Raw genomic sequence first — 20103 nt, forward strand, 5'->3', positions numbered from 1 at the left:
GAGGGAAGCCTGAGTAGAAGGTGGCATGGTTCCCCGCACAGTTCCTATGTTTAGGTTGAAGGAGTAACTTGCACTCCTTGTGGTCATGAGCATCAGATTTTGAATCGACGTGTGTTGCGGAATTTTTCGCCATGTGCCCAAATCGCTGACACTTACAGCAGCGAAGTGCTGATCCTAGATATTCCTCGACAGAATGACTGGTCAAATCTAAGTAAATTCTTCCAAGAATAGGGCAATCGTCTCAGAAAGCCAGGCTTACTGTGTAAAGTGGATACGACTTTACTGCTCCATCTTCCTGGCGGTAATACTTTGTCTGCGTGCTGATATAATTCTTGCATCCCTCAAGTAGTCTACGAGTTGCTCGTCTGTATACTGCAGAGGCCCATGTCTTACTTTTGCAACGTTTCGAGTATATGACTCTGGGATAAAGGGCTTGACTTCTTGGCCACCTACACTTTAGAGCACCAGAAGGCGTTTTGCGGATGCTGTGGAGGCAACGCTGACACTGAAACTTCCATCTGTGGTCATCCTGAAAGGCTGTACCTTTTCTTTGGCAGCAGAAACTATTTCGGCAGACACTAGGTTTGGATTGAGTTGCCAAAAAGTAGTACCTTCGCTTGTTGAGCGAAATACAACCGAGATGCGTTCTGCTCGTTTTTTCTTATTCGTGACCAAAATAAATGGTGCATCCTCACCCATCTCTTCTTCATCGCTTAGCTGATAATTCGATGTTCTATTAACGTACTTACTGTCCTCTAGACGAAGTTTCTTGCTCTCAGCTTCACCGTCAGCCAATGTTCCTGAAGTCACCGAAGTTGGACGTGCTGGTTTTATGAAGCTTTGTGACGCCTGCGAGCCCACAGGCTTTTCATTATGGCCTCTAGTATCAGTCATGCCGCTTGCTACACTTAGACGAGCATAAGGCTCGTGGCGATGTTCTCGACTTCCGTCCACCGCAGTGGCAGAGTAATAGCTAGGTCCTCAAAAAAAAAGAAACGTCGTAGCTGTAAGGCACCCGGCCTGCTGAATCTTCACCCGCAGTCTTGTTAGTCAATCGTCTTCAATGCTGAGCGTAAATGTCCAAAAAAGCTGAAAAATCACAGTATTGGACAAAGAAGACGGCCAGACAGATACACTACATCTTCTCTCGAGTCATTATTCACTCTCTACCAACAGCGCTCTTAGGCATTGATCATCTGGCTTTTTCGTCAAAGTTAATGGGCGCCATTAAAAGATTCCACGTCGCTTTCTTCGGTATACGCATTTCTGTAATGCATTTTCACATATACGCGTGCATTCCTTTCGCCTAAACCTTTCTTTTTCTTTTTTCTTTCAATTTATCTCAGGCTACAGTAGCTTCACAATTTCATGTAGTCAAAAAACAAGAAGGAAAGAAAGAAAGAAAGAAAGAAAGAAAGAAAGAAAGAACGAAAGAAAGAAGGAAACAAAGAAAGAAAGAAAGAAAGAAAGACCCCTCAATATGTAGTTTCACGAGACACATTATTACGTCGGGATGACATGGTACTGTTATAAGGTACACAAAACAACAGAGTTTGATGAATATTATGTAATATAATTAAGAAATTTACAGAATATGTTTTCAAAAGTAGCAAGAGCAAGAATACAAACAGAAATGCGAAAACACTTACTTACATTTGGGTGCGCACTAAACAACCCCTGGTGGTCCAAATTTCTGGAGTCCCCCACTACGGCGTGTCTCTTAAACAGACCGGGGTTTTGGCACGCAAAACTCAATAATTATTTTTAAGAATGCAAAAAGTGACCCTGTCTTCCCGCCAGCGATTTCTGAACGTCAAGGCAAGTTCGCAATTCTTTTTAATGGCAGGCAAAAGAAGCTGATTTCTTTACCGTGCCGGAGAACATCTGTGTAGGCGGCACACGTGCACTCGCGCCCTTGTGAGTGCAAATAAACTGAGATTTCTGTGAAGAATAGGTTCGCGTTTACTGCGTTTGGATAAATAGACACTGTAGAGCAAAATTAAGTTATAGAATAATCTCCATGGTGAAGTCTCCTTCAAGATCATAAGGGTAATTTCTTTGGCGAAACAAAGTTGGCTATTAGACAAGAAAATGACGGGCAAAATGTACCTTATCGTAATTTTGATTACGACCCGAAGAGCCGTAGGCTAGTGTGATGTCAAGCATTTCTATGTGCTTACGAATATTTGGACCGCTTCTCTCCAGAAAAAGTTATCAACGTTTTCCAGGTTGTGCCTTCGGTTGCATTACAATGTAGTTTAACCTATGTCTACAGATCAATAGCTACATAGCCTTGAGCACAGGCTATGCAAATCTAGAGACGCTGGGAGGAGCTCACGCGGGAAGTAATGCGCACGACATCCGAATTCTGAAGGTATAAACTGAGCAAAAAGAAAATTGTTGGGTCGAGTGGTCTCACAGGAGTACCGACCACCGCGGGTTCGAGCTTAGCGAGCCACAGGGCCACGTCAACCGTCAGCCTCTAGCGCCGCTGGGCGCGAGCTCAGGCCACAAGGGGCTACCAAGCGACGCACGCAAGAACACAGTATTGCCCTGGGTTAACTGATACCGTTTATTGCATCCGGCGGCACCCGACACTGCACAAACGCCCGGTCCCGGGACGGCGGGGAAACAAAGGGGTACCGCACCAAGGGCGAAAGAATACAGTCAAGGGCGCCTATAGAACGTCGCTGCAAAAGCACAGGCTCAAGCTGGGACACGCCGCAAGGAAATGTCCCGGCGGCTATGCTACTTGCTCTCGCGATAACCAATGGGCCAACTCACGAGAGCTCGAGCAATCTCCTTCAGCTGGGGCCTCCCATAAGTGCGGCTCGGCGTGGTACTTCCTCGCGCGAGCAGTAGGCAACCGTTTTTAGGCTTAGCGTCCGGACAGGAACAACACAAGCTACGCGCTCCCCGCACGGGCAAATACACCGTGCGTGAACTCAGTCCTATAGGCCCTATAACGTAAGCTATTCCCATATATTTTTATTCCAATCTCCTGACGTCAAATTTTTGTAACTGCCGACGCAAGCATCGGGCGGTGACTCACAGGGTTGTCTGAACAGACCAATCAAACGCCCTCCTCGATCATAGGAGGTCACTTTTGCTTGCTTGAAAAACGAATAACATTGCCTACACTGAGTGGCTTGTCTTATTTAATTGGCTGGCAAGAGACGATGAGTACACTCAAGTGGAGAGTGATGCGATGGGGCCGAGCCAGCGCACTGAAGATTGATAATCGGATGAAGAGGGTGGTGCCGGCGTCTGCGATTGGTAGAAATTGGTGGTTTTCCTTACTTAGCTTGCGATGGCTGGTAGAAAATCGCGGTGGCATGCAGCGGAAGCTTATGAATGACGCTAAAAGGAATCCTCAGCAAAGGAGCGTTGGTAGACTGAGGTTGTAAACCTGCCGAAAGTGCTCGAAAACGTTACACGGCCACGCAGAAAACTTTATTATACGTAAATTAACCCATGCTCTCCGGCAGGTGCGAGTAGCCAGAGCCTGAGTGATCGACGGCAGCCATCTTTTATTAATTTCGGAACGGGGCAGCCTGCGGCTATTGAGAAGAAAATTCAGTTTTGTTGGGCATATTAATGCACCTTTGCGTACACGTCACTTTGACGCGGTGAGTTTTCGCGGTTTCGTGACGTCGCGTGAAAGGCAGGTGAAGCAGGTGCAGCCCGAATACTCTTGACCAATTGCCGAGGGCTAATGGGGAAAAGGCGTCGAATCAGAAATAACTATTTTTCGTTTGTTCAGCCAAATAAAGTATACTCAGTGTGCACACGTCATATCAGATGGCGAGCTATCGCGGTTTTCGTGACGTCGCATGACAAACAGGTGAAGTGGAGGTGGTCCAAAAAAACTTTTGGGCCAATTGCGGAGGGCTGATTGCAGAATTGGAATAGAAAAGTTTTGAATAGCTTTACGTTATAGCGCCCCTAGTCACAAAAGTATCGGCGGACGAGAGCAATTTTGTACGTACCCAGCGCAACCCTAAAAGGGAAGAGACGCTACCGCCACGAGAGTAGCCGCCAGGGCCCGCCTCGTGACGTCTTAGCGCTGACCTCATCGCGAACCTTTGCGAGTGAAGCGACACCGCTGAAAACTGGTTCGGCAGGAGCGAGGAGGGAGTGAGGCGTATGGATTGCAGAACAGGTGAATGCGCCTGCGCAATGGCGCGTCGAATAACCCAAATCCCCACAAAATGTGGTCCGTTTTGAAGAGAAATACCGACGGAATAAATGTTCAGAATGAAACTGGAATTGTAAAAGACACAAGAAGAAACAAAACACAAAGGATTCGTTACGATTAATGGCGAACATGATTTAAGTTCTTTAAACCGGAAATCGATAAGAGATAACTTCTCTAAATCATCTCTAAATCAAACGAGCGTTAGCGTCGACTTATTGAAGCATGAGCATATGATCCGACGAGGAATTATACGAGAATCATACGACAGGATACATCTCAGCTTAGAGAAATATGAACGTTTTCAAGTAGCAAGTGCTTATCTCAGGGCACACAGATACAAACGAATTATATAATAGCGGTTATTCTGAGATATTTGGTATGGTTGAATCGTGCGTTGAGCAATTTCTCAATACCTCAAAACACACAATTTGTGATACAAAAAGAAAATACCAGTCACACTGCAAGCACCCATGCTAATTATAGCGCTTTGTGATGAATTTTTTCCACTTCTACATTACACGTAAAGCGAGTCCTCTAATCACAATGACAGAAATTGCAGGGTTGTCAAGCACTATGCTAGTATCAATCGCCTCAAGATATGCGAGTTGGTATGCTGAATGCGACAACATCAATATTAGTCGACGAATCCCAATTTCTCAACCATTTTCTGCTAACAATTGGGCGCATAAATGTATCAGATATTTTCATGTATCCCGTGTCCAAAATGAAGCAGATTATGAACAGCGTGTGCAGCCCCTCCGGTCATATACTATTTACGCGCATCAGAACAAAATAAACTGCTAGCTCATTGTCTAAAGCTTCAATGGCACTTTCGCTAAAGAAACACCAATTTCTTGTGCGGCCGACCTCAGAGTAAACTAGCACTTCTTTTTTCCCTCTGTTGATGTCACCATTTACGGAGAGGGAAACGATAACACCGTGGTCAAGAGATGCAATTTTGCCCACCGAGCTGAACGTCCAAGGAAATTAATGTTTCTTCAGCGCAGCTGCTTAACTGGGGATGTGAACACCTACGAGTTAGGTTAGTTCCCACGCCCCAAACCATTTCATTTTACTTGAGCAAGTAGAAATCAACTACTGACAGTAATTCTTTTTCCCGATGTTTCACGCCACTCAGGCAGGAGTTGAAATAAAGTAGTTTGTGTTGTGTTGTTTTGTTTTGTTATTAAACGAGGCACAGTTAATGGTTTTTACAGTAAACTGCGGTGTCAGCACCGAAACAGATGGTTCTTTCTTTAAATATTTAGTTTGTTTCTGTATCAATATTGACAGCTCAGCTATAGCACTTCACATAATTAAGGTTGCTTAAACGGACATGTGGCAAACTCCAGAAGTATAGTACATTGCAAGCACGCTTAGGCACAATGCTATGACATTTCACTCATTTCGCGGATGACCGCTGTTAAGGAAACATATGAACCTGTCTTTTGTGAAAGAATGAAAAAAAAAAAATGCGCACACAACTCCTAACAGGTACGGCTATAGACTTAACCCACTTATTGGCACAGGCACACGTATCAGCTCAGTCGAACACAAGCGACTGGTTGAACCAGGAGGCAAGCGCTCCGACGAACTAAAGCGACGAATGCGTCGCAGTTCAGAAAAAAAGGGAAGGCGACGCCAGCATCTGCATTTCGCTCTGAGTGTCACGTACGGTGTCTTGTTATTACCGCGTTTCGTAAATGTGACACAGTTTCGGCGGACGCTTGTAAAATTGCTAGAAGCAACAATTTATTCACAAAAGGGCTCACGTCGGCGTAATTGTCGTGGAACTGCTACATCGCTATAACTAAAAAAAAGCTTCATATTATTAGATTACAGTACTGCGTTTGATCTTTGTGACGTTTCTAAATAAATTTTTGTTCTCATTGACGTTTCGTGACGTATATTGAGCCAGTCGAACTGTCATGTATAATTGGTGTTCGAAACACCCAGAATACTTGAACACACATCGATTTCGGCGCCTGCTGTCTCTCATTATTGTAATGGCAGTAATCTGTTAGCAAGGAATATTTGGAGTTGGTTCTTGAGTGTGCTCGCCTTTGATGCTTCAATTTCATCTCACAATAAGGAAATCTGTTTTTGGCTTTATTATAAGCTCGTTTGGTGCGACTTCTGCAAGTCTGACCGCGATCAGCAACAGTGACGGACAGTCGTCAATCAGGGGTGAAGTGCTGCTGCTATAACGGTACCCCGACGCTGAGGATACCATGCGAAACTTGAGAACAGCCACAGGTTTTTTCTCCTGGACATGTTTGCTTAGTACTTCCTGAAGTGTTTCACTGCAGCAGGAAAACTTGTACAGAACACACAGCTATTCTTACATGTATTGTTAGCACATTGCAACGTGAAAACAAAGTGGTTGCCGTTCCCATGAGGAAGCCGTCGACTAAGTAACAAAAGGAAGGGGGGGGGGAGGTTTGATAGAACACCACTTGTATTCCTTTGACGCAATAGAGCAGCAAAACAAACCAAGTGCGATGAAAAGCTGAAAATCTGAGTAGCCTAATTTAACAGCGAAACAACAAAGAAAACAAGTTAAACGAAAATTGATGTATAAAATTTATTGTAGGAGAGATGTAGGGTGAAGAGGGTTTAGAGGTCGCTTAGCTGAAACGAACGTCCGAAAATCTGTGCACCTTGTTGTGAAGGAAGCAGAAAGCGAGTGGCAGTAAATGCAGCTATAAAATATATCTAATTAACGTATCTTACATCAACGTTCAGTACATTTATTGAGAAAGCATTTTTGCCTTCGGCGTCGCCATCGCCATGATGTTCCGTATAAAGCCCAAGGGCGATAACAGTCGCCGCCCGCCGCATGCTGTACGTGCGAGTGAAAGCACGCAAGCGGAGCCGGCGATCGCGGCTCAATCTAGCGCGCGCGACGGAGGAAAGCGGAGAGAGTTGAGGGAGGGGAGGCGGCGTTCTGCTCCGGCAGCGACTGCGTATTACGCGAGCGGGCGCAAGGGCAAATGACGTCAATCTCGCGCGCGATAGGGAGAACAGTGGGGAGACAGCGCGCAAGGAGAGGTAAGTGGATGGGAGAGGTAGCTTCTACTCCACTAGCATTGCGTGCTTTGCGCGCGCCGTATATTGAAAGCGATCTGCAGAACACTCATGCTCATACCTTTGTGCGTGCTGTTTTGCCGCCGCCGTTTGCGTTGAAGCGATACGCAGCCCGAAGGTCACCGCGCTCGCTGCCGCTGCCGCGCTTGCCCACGCCAACGTTTTGACAGCGAGTGTCCGCGGTCATCGAGTGGGATTTGTTCATGTTTGCCTGTGCACACTGGCACCACGCTTGTTCATTCGGTTTGTAAACAAATGTTTCCAAGTTTATACGGCCGACAAATCTACTATCCTTACTTCGTATAGCTGGATGCTAATTGCCTATCGCGATTAATGCTTCGCCTATCGAGCCGAGACTGCGACTTTTTTTTTCTCATCTCGCTGGTAATGCTTTGTAAATGTGTGCCTTTTTTGTTCTCTGTGCAGGTTCGTGCAGCAGTAAATTGGTGCTCTCGGGCCTCAGCCGGACGTTTAATAAGGGTACCTCTATCATGACCGCGAGGTGCGAAGACCTGCGCGACTGACGCATGCGCTCGTTCGCCGCAATGTTGTCATCTATTAAGCCGAGTTTATCGGATATCATTCTTCCTTGATCTCAAAACACCATGGTGAAACCGGACACAAGAGCCATGGACGAGGATGACGGAGTCCTCTGGACTTCGGCGCCCTTGCCCAGCGCCACAACTGTTGCTGATGCGGCTAATACATCATCATTTGAAGTCGCCGATGTGGTGGAAGCCTTTCCTGGAGGGATCGCAATGTCCGTGCAGGAAGCCGTAGCCACCGCCCTCTCATTAAGCTTCATCACCGTCTTCACCGTGGTAGGCAACGTGCTGGTTATTTGCTCCGTCTTCAACCATCGGCCCCTGCGCACTGTACAAAACGTGTTCCTCGTCTCTCTGGCCTTGGCTGACATCGCCGTGGCGCTTCTCGTCATGCCTTTCAACGTGGCGTACTCGATAATGGGCCGCTGGGTGTTCGGGCTGCACTTCTGCGAGTTGTGGCTCACCTGCGACGTCCTCTGTTGCACGGCGTCCATCCTAAACTTGTGCGCCATAGCGTTGGACCGGTACTGGGCCATACACGACCCCATCAACTACGCCCAGAAGCGCACGCTACGACGGGTGCTACTCTCCATCTTTCTGGTGTGGGTCATCAGCGCCCTCATCTCGGTGCCGCCTTTGATTGGCTGGAACGACTGGCCCGAGCAGTTCGACGAGACAACGCCTTGCCGACTCACGCAGGTTTGTGGCGGGTAGCTTGCGCGGCATATATTGTGGCCAGACACCGAAGTCAGGCATGTTCACTGTAACTAGTACCGTTATTTCATTGCCTATTTCCTGAGTGTTGGCTTGCAAGGAACCAAATCGTTACAACGTGGAAGTGGGTTCATGCTACTGGTGCCTGTTTAGAAAAGAAGCTCGCAATGCGTTCACGTTTCAAGTGATGTACATTGGCCTTTTTGCAGGCAATTAAAGATAAATGTGCCAAAGTATAAAATTAAATGAAGTACATCTGTCAGCTGAATAGAATCGTAAGTACTTGAAACCTACACTATAATAATATGAACTATGCTGGGTGAACGAATATGGCGCACGAGTTTAGCTTGGGTAAAGGGCGGGTGTCTAAGCAGGTGGTCTCTTTAATAAAACATAAAAAATTTAATTCTGGGGTTTTATGCGCCACAATCACGACTTGATTATGAAGCATGCCGTAGTGAGTGACTTCTTGATTAATTTTGACCACCAGGAGATCTTGAACGTGTCCGCAATGCACAGGACACGAACGCTTTTGCATTTTCCCTCCACCGAAATGCGGCCGCCACGACCAGGATTCGATCCTGAGAGCTCGTGCTTAGCAGCGCAACACCATAGCCGCTAAGCCACCGGGGCGCATAATGAGGCCTAATAACTTCGTGTACAAAAGCTTCTGGAGTTATGTGCAATTGATAGTTTCTTAACTCCTTTGCAGGAGACCGGCTACGTCCTGTACTCGGCCAGTGGATCATTCTTCATCCCGCTGCTCATCATGAGCATCGTGTACCTCAAGATCTTTCTGGCTACACGCCGTAGGCTGCGAGAGCGGGCCAACGCCGCCGCCAAGGTACCGAGCTCGGCTACCCGCTGTCCGGCAAGTGCCGAGCCGTCGGTCGCGCTTCTTCAAGAGCGCCACCTTTCGTCATCGGAGGACACACCTCCTCCGCAGCCCCGCGGGCCGGCCAGGGAAAGCCGGCCGTCGCTCGCCGACACCAGCGTAACGCTGGAGCAGAACGGCCGGCCGCCCAGCGTGAAGGTGTTCACCTGCTGGGAGGAGCGGCAGCGGATCTCGCTCTCGCGCGAGAGGCGAGCCGCCCGCGTGCTGGGCATCGTGATGGGAGTGTTCGTGCTGTGCTGGCTTCCGTTCTTCATAATGTACGTGACGGGCGCCTTCTGCGACGAATGCGTTCAGTCCGACCGCCTCGTCAACTTCATCACTTGGCTGGGCTACGTGAACTCGGCGCTCAACCCCGTCATCTACACCGTGTTCAACACCGACTTTCGTCGCGCCTTTCGCAGCCTTCTCTGCTCCGGAACGCGCAGGACGCATTTGTGAGGAGGGCGACGCCTTCCCTTCTCGATACGATGTGCGAGCGCGGGAACAAACTTGTGAGAGGCAGCCCGTGTTTTTCTTGTCAGTATATTGTGATGGCGTAGCGCTTCAGGCTGACTTCGAGCCGTAAACTTGTAAAGCGTTCTGAACGGTGGAGCGTGTGATGACCGTGGTGGTGCGGCGTGAAATATTTCATGGAGGGTTCTGGTGCTTGTGAATATACCAAAGAAGGAACACAGTTTGCGAGTCCTGGTGTATTTTAAATTAACACAATCGTGAAAGGCTGGTTTCGATATAGCCTTAATTAGATTAGGCCCAACTACCTGGTTACGCCAGCCCGAAGAAGTGTTATAACATGAAGGGTCATTCTTTGTTTTCGTGTTGTATCGTACTGCAGTGTTGCACAGTGAATTGTGCTGCTTCTTAATGTCCCAGAGAAGAAACATAAAAGGAGTTTTTTGGTGTTTTAGGTTAACACAACTGTAAAAAGCCTATTTAGATGTAGCTGTCATTATACCCATTAACGTCGTGTACGTCTGCCTCCAGAATCCGCATATGCGATGAAATGTCAAGTTCTCTGATGAAGCTGTGCATATCTCCTGCAAAGAAAATTGCGTTTGTAATTCTGGCAGACGTGATATTCGTTATTGTTATTTGATATCATTGTTAAACAAAATTTCGCACTATCGCAATAATGTGTCAACGGTGTTATTATTTAGATGGTTCTAAAGCGCATGAACCTACAGTTTAGTTTAAACAGACGAAAGCGGCAAAAATGTCTCCTATGCTTTCACTAGTGTTTCTCGTACAAAAAGAAACTGAGAGGCATGCCTGTCTAAGAAACGAAAAATTTCTAACATTACGCATATTCGAACCAACAGATAGCGTCAATTTATTGTGAGCCGTAATAATTGCGGCCGTATGCAGAATTCTAGATAATAGGTGGGTGATTACGTTCTTCGCAATCTTACCGGCGTTAAATATTTTAGGGGAGACCGCAGTAGCCGGGGAAAGTGCTAAACATTCTCACAAAATAACAGCATTTTGATTGCCTTAGCTGGTTCACGTAGGACGGGTAAACCTTCGACCAGTCTGAATAAATATCTCCATATAAAGTTTTTATTGAATATATCGTACATCCTCGGCGCCTTTAGCGTCATTCCAGAAGTATCAGCTAATAGTTATAGGTGCAATACTGCTTTACACTACCTATGCTATTTCAGTATGAAATCATGGTTTGCAGAGACACTCCGTGCTTTGTATCCCTGGCTACACCAGCAAAGTACTTTTGTTAGGTTGAACTTATTGGGCACTTAGTAGGGGTTGTCAACTAGGTTCAGTAGATAGGCAGCAAACCAAGTTACTTTGTCGTATCACGGTCACGCGTGAATTTGTATGTGTGCTTCGTGTAGTTGTTGTATTTAGATAGCACCTGTTGGTGGAGCAAAGGTTTCTTCGATTGGGGAGGGGGGATGAGAGTGTAGAGAAGAAAGAAGCTCGAGCCTTGACGGCGAGCAACATCTTCCTTAGCGGAGGATGGGAGAATGGAGCCTTAACGCGGCTTTTTAAACCGCTCTCCTCTGCCGCAAAACATAAGTGCGCGTTCGTACCTTATCGACGGGGGCTCTCGCTCGCAGGAGTATTGTCCTCGCAGTCTCGTCTCCTGTCTGTACGTATGTAACTCTGTGACACCTGTCGCCTTCCTTCTAGTTAACGTGAGCACTTACACCATGCATCGTGATATTAGCTTAGCCCTGAACTTAATCCCGCCCATAACAGGTCCCCCACCATATGTGAAAACAAAGCACTAAGACAGAAAAGCCAATACCAGCGGAATAAATGAGCGAATACGGCGTTTAATATTGCATAGGTTCTTTATCGCCTGAGTATCAGCGGTACAAACACATAGGTAAATAAAGTGGGCGTTTCTATATGTGCTAATCAGGCCGGTCTTCATACATCCTGCAGCTAATTGACAGGTAAGAGTAAATTAATAATTAGGTGCAAAGAAAGAAACCACGACATAATCATCACCATCGCTTTAAGCATTTATTGCTGAATGCTTGAAATACGCATTCTGCATCATAAGTAACAGCACGTTTACGTTATATAAGAGAAGTAAGGGTGCCAGAAGTGAGCAGTTTATCGCCTTGTTTGTAATCGTATTGTTTTTCATTTTTTTCCACTTAACCATGTACATGAAAATTATAAACGACCTCATTAGTAAATTCTTGTTAGAGCTAGATGCAGCAGCTGTAGAAAATGAATAAGAAAATTCGTTCATTCAGCACATACAATCTGTGTCCTTAAAGAAAAAAGTGCTATAGGCCGGAGCGTATGTTCGACCAACAATACTATATAATATAAGAATATAAAGAAACTGAATCTTGCTCATAAAGAAATATTCTATAGCATCGCTTTCTCGGCTATCCACATTGCAATTAAACTTCATTTTAATAATCTTTGTCACAGTACTGTTTTGTTGCGTTAGTACATGGCAGGTGGGTCTCTGGCCTCTAAAAAAATGCCAGGCCCCAGAGCTACACTACAGTAAGCTGACACGTAATTGTACGTGTCAATTTGTTTACGGGTAAGGAGTCTTTTATTGTGTATTAACCTGTTTCCTCACAATTCTATTTCGTACTTGTTTTAGGCTAACTTGACAGTTGTTCTCGTAATGCAATAAAGCACTTAAGGAACATCATTTGACGCTGGCACACATAACTGACTGAGGCGGCACATGTTACTCTCTACAGAACATTTAGGTTGATAGCTACATTTATGCTAACTTGTCACAATTTCAGCGACAATCAAGCAGGTTTAGAAGTTCAAAACCAAAGTAAAAGAAAAGTTTTAAATACAAACCAGCTGTGAAAACAAAAAAGAACGTTCTGCAGCGTGACTATAGCGTTAGAGATGCACATGTAATATTAAAATTCCGAGAGCGCTTCGTGTACGTCTTTAGAAATGTAATTGTGCAACAAAACTCAAACAACCAGGCATCCAAGTAGGTTACTGCATTAGAAGTAACAAGCAGTGTTGGTATTAGTTTTTGTGCACAATGTCACCAGTTCGCGGCCCGTAGCAATCTATGTTTAGCAAATGCGCTAAGGGATGATGGTGACAATATTCTTAGAATTCTGTCTTTTTTGATGTTTCAATTTTTTTAGATGCCTTCTTTACCATTTTTTTAATTAAGGCTTTAAATTACCCGCTGCGGTGGCCAATGAATGGTCGGAATGTGAAAATCGAAAGCAGCACTGATTTTCTGAAACGTTATTAGATCCCAAGATTGCACTTTGCCAAGAAAACAGCTAGACGAACCCAGATGGCTCACTAATCAGCTTTTTGGTTTGCCTTTGAGGTAACGACCAATGAAGTCGTACTTATCACCCATACGCAAAGTGAAATGCAGGTGAGGCATTGAATTGAGATAAATTCCCCTGAGTAATTTTCTCAGAGCAATGTACTCTCCTTTGATGTCACGAAACAGGGCACAAAAAAAATGCTGAGAAACCCCCCAAAAACGTAATGTTGACGTGATGCAGACAAAAACTAGCTAAAATTAGCGACTTAATCAGTAAGTTAAAGAAAATCTTAAGAGGCCGTCTACCTTGTGGATTCTCGAGTAATCCTTTTGTCTAACGAACATTTCAGAACTTCCATTCATCAAATGCACCTTAATCCGGCTGCTGAATGCCAGCTTTCTCGCCGAGTTGTGTGGTACAACAGGTGACCAGAAAATTCGATGGTGTTGGGCTAGCTCTCCGAACCAGAATAAAGTTTTCAACTGCGCGGCAATATTCCAGACGAGTTGCAAGGGATTTTCCTTGTCATCTAGTGATTTCTAAAAGGTGGCACGAACTTTTTTATTCATATTCTACTTTAGCTTCAGGAATTTTGTTCCAAATGCTCCACTAAATTAAACTCCGGAAGAAATAACTGTTATGTGAGAGAAAGTCCTAATATCGTAATGCGCACAATTCGAAAAGGACTTGTATTGTACGAAAATTAGCCGGAGACATGGTTACGTGGTCAGTAAACTAAAATATGCACTAAACAATAAACTAAAACAACAAATTACAACATTAAAATACTTCCTGTGACATGCAGCTTGGGTTTACACTATCTAGCCTTTCCCTTTTGAGATGTATCTCACACAGAAATATCAAGCAGCGGAGTCAGCTTCAGAATATTTGTTCGAAGCTTTCTGGTGCTCAATGACGTCAACATTTTCTGGCGCACGAACAGCTCTCCAAGCGCGACTCAACAACGCCAATGTAAGCGTGATATTATTGCAAACAGCTTGATGTGGCTATTATCTTACCAAACAAATCTGCTTTCTAAAAGTGCACTGGCATTAAATTGATCTGTTTCTTGCTCAGCAAGCTTGTTTGTGTTAGGCAAAATGAAATATCTGCGAAATTAAGCATTTGTTCTACATGTACATTGTGTATTAAAACGCTAGATTACATGCAAAAGAATTACATACAAAAGTATGACACATTATTTAGACAAAAGAGCTCAGTGCAAATCTATTCCTGTACGTCATCAATTTGTGATACAGTCATGTGGCTCTGCATTCTCAGTTATTAAGTAATTGCAACAAACAACAGTCTTTAATCAAATATTTGCAAGCGCGTTTCTCTATAGATAAAAATTCAAATATCCGCACGTAATGTTACGTTTTCCATACTAACACCAAGAATATTTTCCAGGTGACTTTTGTGCATTAAACGCAGTTGGTGCTACATGCTACGTAGCTCATCTTTATTTAGGCCATGTTCCATTATTTACATCACATAAAGCTGCATGCATCTGTTTTTTCGTTATTTTTGAAATAATTTAATACCGTTGCTTTCCAATAAATTTGTTGCAAGAAAGTACAATAAAAATGTCTGGCTTGATTCACGTTGGTGTTCGTAACAAGAAATGCATAAAGTAGAATAGATGTTGTTCCTTGCTTGGTATGGTGCAATTATTATGTGACGAACTGACTCTTGTAGCTCAGATATCGCTCATTGAAAACATTTGCCCAAATTTGATGTTATTTACATTATCCACATAATAGACTACCGCTATAGCTATCTTACTCAGGTAAACATACCATCTATGGAGTGTCTACGGTAGAGCTTTCCGTGTGTGGCTACAAATTTTGTTGGCCTTTACTACTTCATTACTGTATCTATTATATTTCCTTCCTGAAGAGCCTGAAACTTTATTTTCCTACAGAATCATTTTCTGACAGGCAGAGTAGAATAAGTACAGCCACTTTTTTTATTGATGGTATCATGTTGCTCATTGAAGGATATATGAAATGTACATGAACGATATTATAACCCTTGGATGTTTACTGGGTGTGAAACCAAGTGTGTTGTGCCCCGTAATCTTCACTATGGTGCTTTTACCCACCCTGTGCTTCAGACAGCTGAACATTGTATAGTGTACGTGTAAAGTTATGTAAGCTATGTCCTATATATTTATAAAAAACTAGTCAAGCGCAGGAATTGTGTTTCAAGAATTCCGTCTTCCATGTGGAGGACCTCAAACTTTTTTTCGTGCAATGTACATCTACGCATTAAAATGTGATAAGCTCTCTATACTGTGCTTGCTCTTGATTGTGCTCCCCAGATTTATTAGTTAGTTTTGAGGTTCAATTGAGGATATAGTTCAGGATATATAAGCGGACATTTCTTTCCCACCATTCAAACGTCCCGCAGTCCCTAAAACTTGACAATAACGACCTCATAGCAGCCGCGTTCTCCGTACAATAAATGACGTTAGGTTATTGAATTCCCTTACTTTAACCAAAACATTGTACTGAATGGCTCTGACAAAAAGCATATGCCTCGCCCCCCTCCCCCCTCCCTTGAAGTAACGCATAACATTCTTGCATTACGTTCGTAAATGAGCCGATGGTTCAATAAATGTCAAACGTTGAATATAGCATAACGGGATGTGTTTCTTCTCTCTTTCTTTATTTCTGCCTTTAACAGCATAGGCCAAATTTTTCATATGCTTATAAATCCTGTGTCATAGACGGGTATTTTTATTGCTATTAGCAGGCATTCTGTTGCCGTAAGCTCGACATTTCTTTTATAATAGGAAATTAAAGGAGAGGGTGCCATCGTTATTAAAGCCGGCTTCTCCTCTTGGCGAAACAAGCAAAATTAAAAGCACCAAAAATTCTAAGAACTGGAGACAGTCAAATAGCACAAAGATATACAAAGTTTTGCGCAGTGAAGTGGGCAAAAGAACACATAAGAAACGCAAACAGTTCTGTAAGCAAGTAAAAGTGGATAAGAAATTTTGCAAAAAAAAAACACATAACTGGAGTTGCGCCGACGAAACGGCTGACGTATCTAGGCACATCTACACAACAAGACACATAGCAACATATAACAAAGACAGTAGATGTGAGCTTCACACATACGGCATATACATGCTGTGGTATTTAAGCAAAATGTAATAGTTCGGTCAACAAGGAACGTTTAGTAACAGCCGAAAGTTATTCTGCTGTTCTTTTTGCTTCAGAAAGATTTTAAAAGCAACAAGTGCTTTTTCCTGTAGCCCTAGTGTTGGCTATGAGCCAATATTTTTCTACAGATTGAAAGACCTGCAGTCTAACAATATTAAATCGGCTTTTAATCAGTCTTCGCCTCGTGGTATAGTGTCGTGGAGGCCCGAGAAAAAGGTCTTGCGCTTCTTCGTGAGTGAGGCCCCAATAATATTGCGGACTTGGAACGCATTGAACCCAATGTCAGAAGCGGCGCGCAAAGTCGGTGCCAAGCTGGAGACGGTGCAATAAAGGCTTTTAATGAAGAACTTCTATCGTCACTAAACTTTGGGGGAGTGGTCAATTTAGTGTTTGGGTCTCTGAAGAATAACTCTCAACACTTTTATTTCTGATATACCAGCAGTTTGCGCTAAATCCACAAGATATCTGTTTCGTGCCACAGGTGGAGTTCACTATGGGTAAGAGAGAGATTTCTTGCATTTTCATTTTCGCGCGCCTGTTTTCCAGCAGCGTTCACTGTGCAGTCTTTAGAAGAATATTTCAGTGTCCTGGTGTCCACTGATATGCTAAAACGTGATTTTTTCCCTGGCTTTTGTGTGTTCCCTGATGGTTTCGTATACCAAATGTGTAATCATCACATTTATATCTGCAATTTTGATTCATATGAGGGCGTTGAGCATTGCGAAAGATGACCATTTCTGTGCGAACTCCGCTTAGGCTGTGAAACACATGAAGGAAAGGATAGTGATGGCAGAAGATGTAACTGGAAATAATTTAAACTTCTGTTCTAGATTCAGGTCCGGTACGATGAATGCCGATGCAGACAAATTATATTTGGACATAGGCATTACATGAGCATAGCATAGATATAGGAAGTAAATTGGTGTAGTGCAAGTTGCTGTGCAGATATCATGAACATATTTCCCTTGTGTAGGATACTTTCCACGGATATTTCTATGTTGGCCATTGTCAGCATTAAAAAAAGTAACTGAGATTCATTCGTCATATTCCAATACGCGGTAATAACATTTTATAATCCTGAATAACCTTATTCATTTGAATTTCGTTTATTTCATAAAGGGAGTTGCTAAGTAGGTGCTCTTCATGTTGCGTTAGAAGGCGGCAAACGTGTCTAAAGTTTTAACTGTTCACATTGTTGAAAAAGGTCGATGACGACCCTTAGCAATAAGAAGAGCAATTGAAGTTGCTTGGGGGATGTCAAAGACATACTCTGCCCCCTTGCCCATAAGCATTAAAGTTCCTCATGCGAAGTTTCTATTAGAGCATGGAGACTGGTCGCAAAATAAGCTATCTTTTGCTTTATCAGTGAACTGTGATGTTTTAGTGGTAATGGGACTAATCCTCATGTTGTTCCAGATGGTCAGCGAAGCAGGTTTATAACAGAGTCTACTTGCTTTTCAAGTGTACTGATGCGAGGAAACCCGTTAAAATTGGCGATCGAGAGTAATGACAAGGAACTTGTGCTGCTCCACAGCCACCAAACATTTTTATCTTTACAGACTAAGCTGAAAATTCTTAAAGTTAGCTGTTGTCTAGAAATAGGTAATACGGCTGTCTTATCGTAATGATGTCACATGCTCCTTTCTTTTAAAAAGTTGTCAATTACATCCAGGCCATCCTGTCACTTCGAATGTAGTTGACTACATGAACGAGAAGCCTTATGTATACGTCATAAGCTGCCGTTACACAATTGAAGAGAAACGGGCTAGGTACACTGCCCTGCGGAATGTCCTGCGCAACGATCTGATACTTACTCTGCCCTTTATTCGTTCGCTAAACAATTTTCATGTCACTTATCAACTGTGAAATCTATCACACAGACTGTCTACATTGAGCATGCTGTAAGAATCTAACAAGCACATGTGTGTACATGAATTAAACTGTCAAACGCTATATTAACATCAAGAAAGAGCGCGATTGTCCCATTTCTAAACGTACGTTGACGTTAAATGCTTGTGACAGGGTCCAGCCGTGCATCCATACAGCAACGTCGCTTTCTAAGCGCTGTATTATAATAGGATAGCACATCTCTGTTTTCAAAAATCACTGAGGTCGATTCTCCACTACCTTCTCCATTACCTCACAAAGATAGGTTATGAGGATTACAGGAGTCGAGACAAAATGGGGTCTTGCTATAATTTTAAGGATTGGAATTAATGTGCGAATTTTAATGAAACAAGAAGAGCCTCCTTTATCAAGAAATCATTGTGTATTTTTTACGAGTGCCATTATATCTGCCGGCCCAAGTTTTATTTGTCATATACGCGAGTGACAGGTTTTAATGGCGCAAAGGCATTTTGCTCGGGGCTGGGTTCTCTATGAAGCCCAGCGTCTTATTTTTCCTGGTGCTAGGGGAAGGCATTCCCGACAGAGCCATTGGAGAACTGAAAAATCGTATTAGGCAACTCCCTGCCATCAACGTCCAAAGTGGCAATCGGTATCGAGCCATAGAAGTGTCATTTCAATCTGTCGAGCATCATCTCGTGGACCTTCTCAGAGAGCTATTCTCATTTAGATTTAAAGGAATATTTTTCACTGACGCATGCAAATGTTCACACTCCTTCAAAAGAAGGCCAAAGCTTTAAGGTAATCTAATATATTGCTAATATAATATAACGCGAGTCTAGCAGTGTTATTGGAGGAATTAGAGGGGTAGTAAATGGGATATCATAGGGCTCAGTGAGGTTAGGAGGACAAAAGAAGCATATACAGTGCTAAAAAGCGGGCACGTACTGTGCTACCGGGGCTTAGCGGAGAGACGAGAACTAGGAGTTGGATTCCTGATTAATAAGGATAAAGCTGGTAACATACAGGAATTCTATAGCATTAACGAGGGGGTGGCAGGTCTTGTTGTGAAACTTAATAAGAGGTACAAATTGAAGGTAGTACAGGTCTACGCCCCTACATCCAGTCATGATGACCAGCAAGTCGAAAGCTTTTTATGAAGACGTGGAATCAGCGATGGGTAAAGCCAAAACAAAATACAGTATACTGATGGGTGACTTCAACGCCAAGGTAGACAAGAAGCAGGCTGGCGACAAGTCAGCCTGCTTCTACTAATAACTCTCCCCTGCTATTCCTAGAGCCTGCCATAGGCTCTAGGAATAGCAGGAGAGAGTTCTTAGCAGAATTTGCAGAACAGAATAATATGCGGATAATAAATACCTTCTTCCGCAAGCGTGTTAACCGAAAGTGGACGTGGAGGAGCCCAAATGGCGAGACTAGAAATGAAATAGACTTCATACTCTGCGCTAACCCTGGCATCATACAAGATGTGGACGTGCTCGGCAAGGTGCGCTGCAATGACCATAGGATGGTAAGAACTCGAATTAGCCTAGACTTGAGGAGGGAACGGATAAAAATGGTACATAAGAAGCCAATCAATGAGTTAGCGGTAAGAGGGAAACTAGAGGAATTCTGGATCAAGGTACAGAACAGGTATTCGGCTTTAACTCAGGAAGAGGACCTTAGTGTTGAAGCAATGAACGACAATCTTATGGGCATCATTAAGGAGTGCGCAATAGAAATCGGTGGTAACGCCGTTAAACAGGAAACCAGTAAGCTATCGCAGGAGACGAAAGATCTAATCAAGAAACGCCAATGTATGAAAGCCTCTAACCCTACAGCTAAAATAGAACTGGCAGAACTTTTAAGTTAATCAACAAGCGTAAGACAGCTGACATAAGGAACT

The 20103-nt window shown here is 43.9% G+C and overlaps 1 protein-coding gene across 2 annotated transcripts in view; it reads left to right on the plus strand.

The window, feature by feature from the left end:
* The window catches only part of LOC126536210 (probable G-protein coupled receptor No18), a 138822-nt gene extending 123348 nt beyond the window's left edge, over positions 1-15474 (plus strand). For both annotated transcript variants that reach the window (XM_055073861.1, XM_050183095.2), the window contains 2 exons: positions 7712-8529; positions 9257-15474. In XM_055073861.1, coding sequence (XP_054929836.1) covers positions 7891-8529; positions 9257-9877 — 1260 coding nt within the window. In that variant the 5' untranslated portion in view covers positions 7712-7890 and the 3' untranslated portion in view covers positions 9878-15474. The remainder of the gene's footprint in view (positions 1-7711; positions 8530-9256) is intronic.
* Positions 15475-20103: the final 4629 nt, after the last annotated feature.

Source organism: Dermacentor andersoni, chromosome 4 (genome assembly GCF_023375885.2).
Source record: "Dermacentor andersoni chromosome 4, qqDerAnde1_hic_scaffold, whole genome shotgun sequence".
NCBI lineage: Eukaryota > Metazoa > Arthropoda > Arachnida > Ixodida > Ixodidae > Dermacentor > Dermacentor andersoni.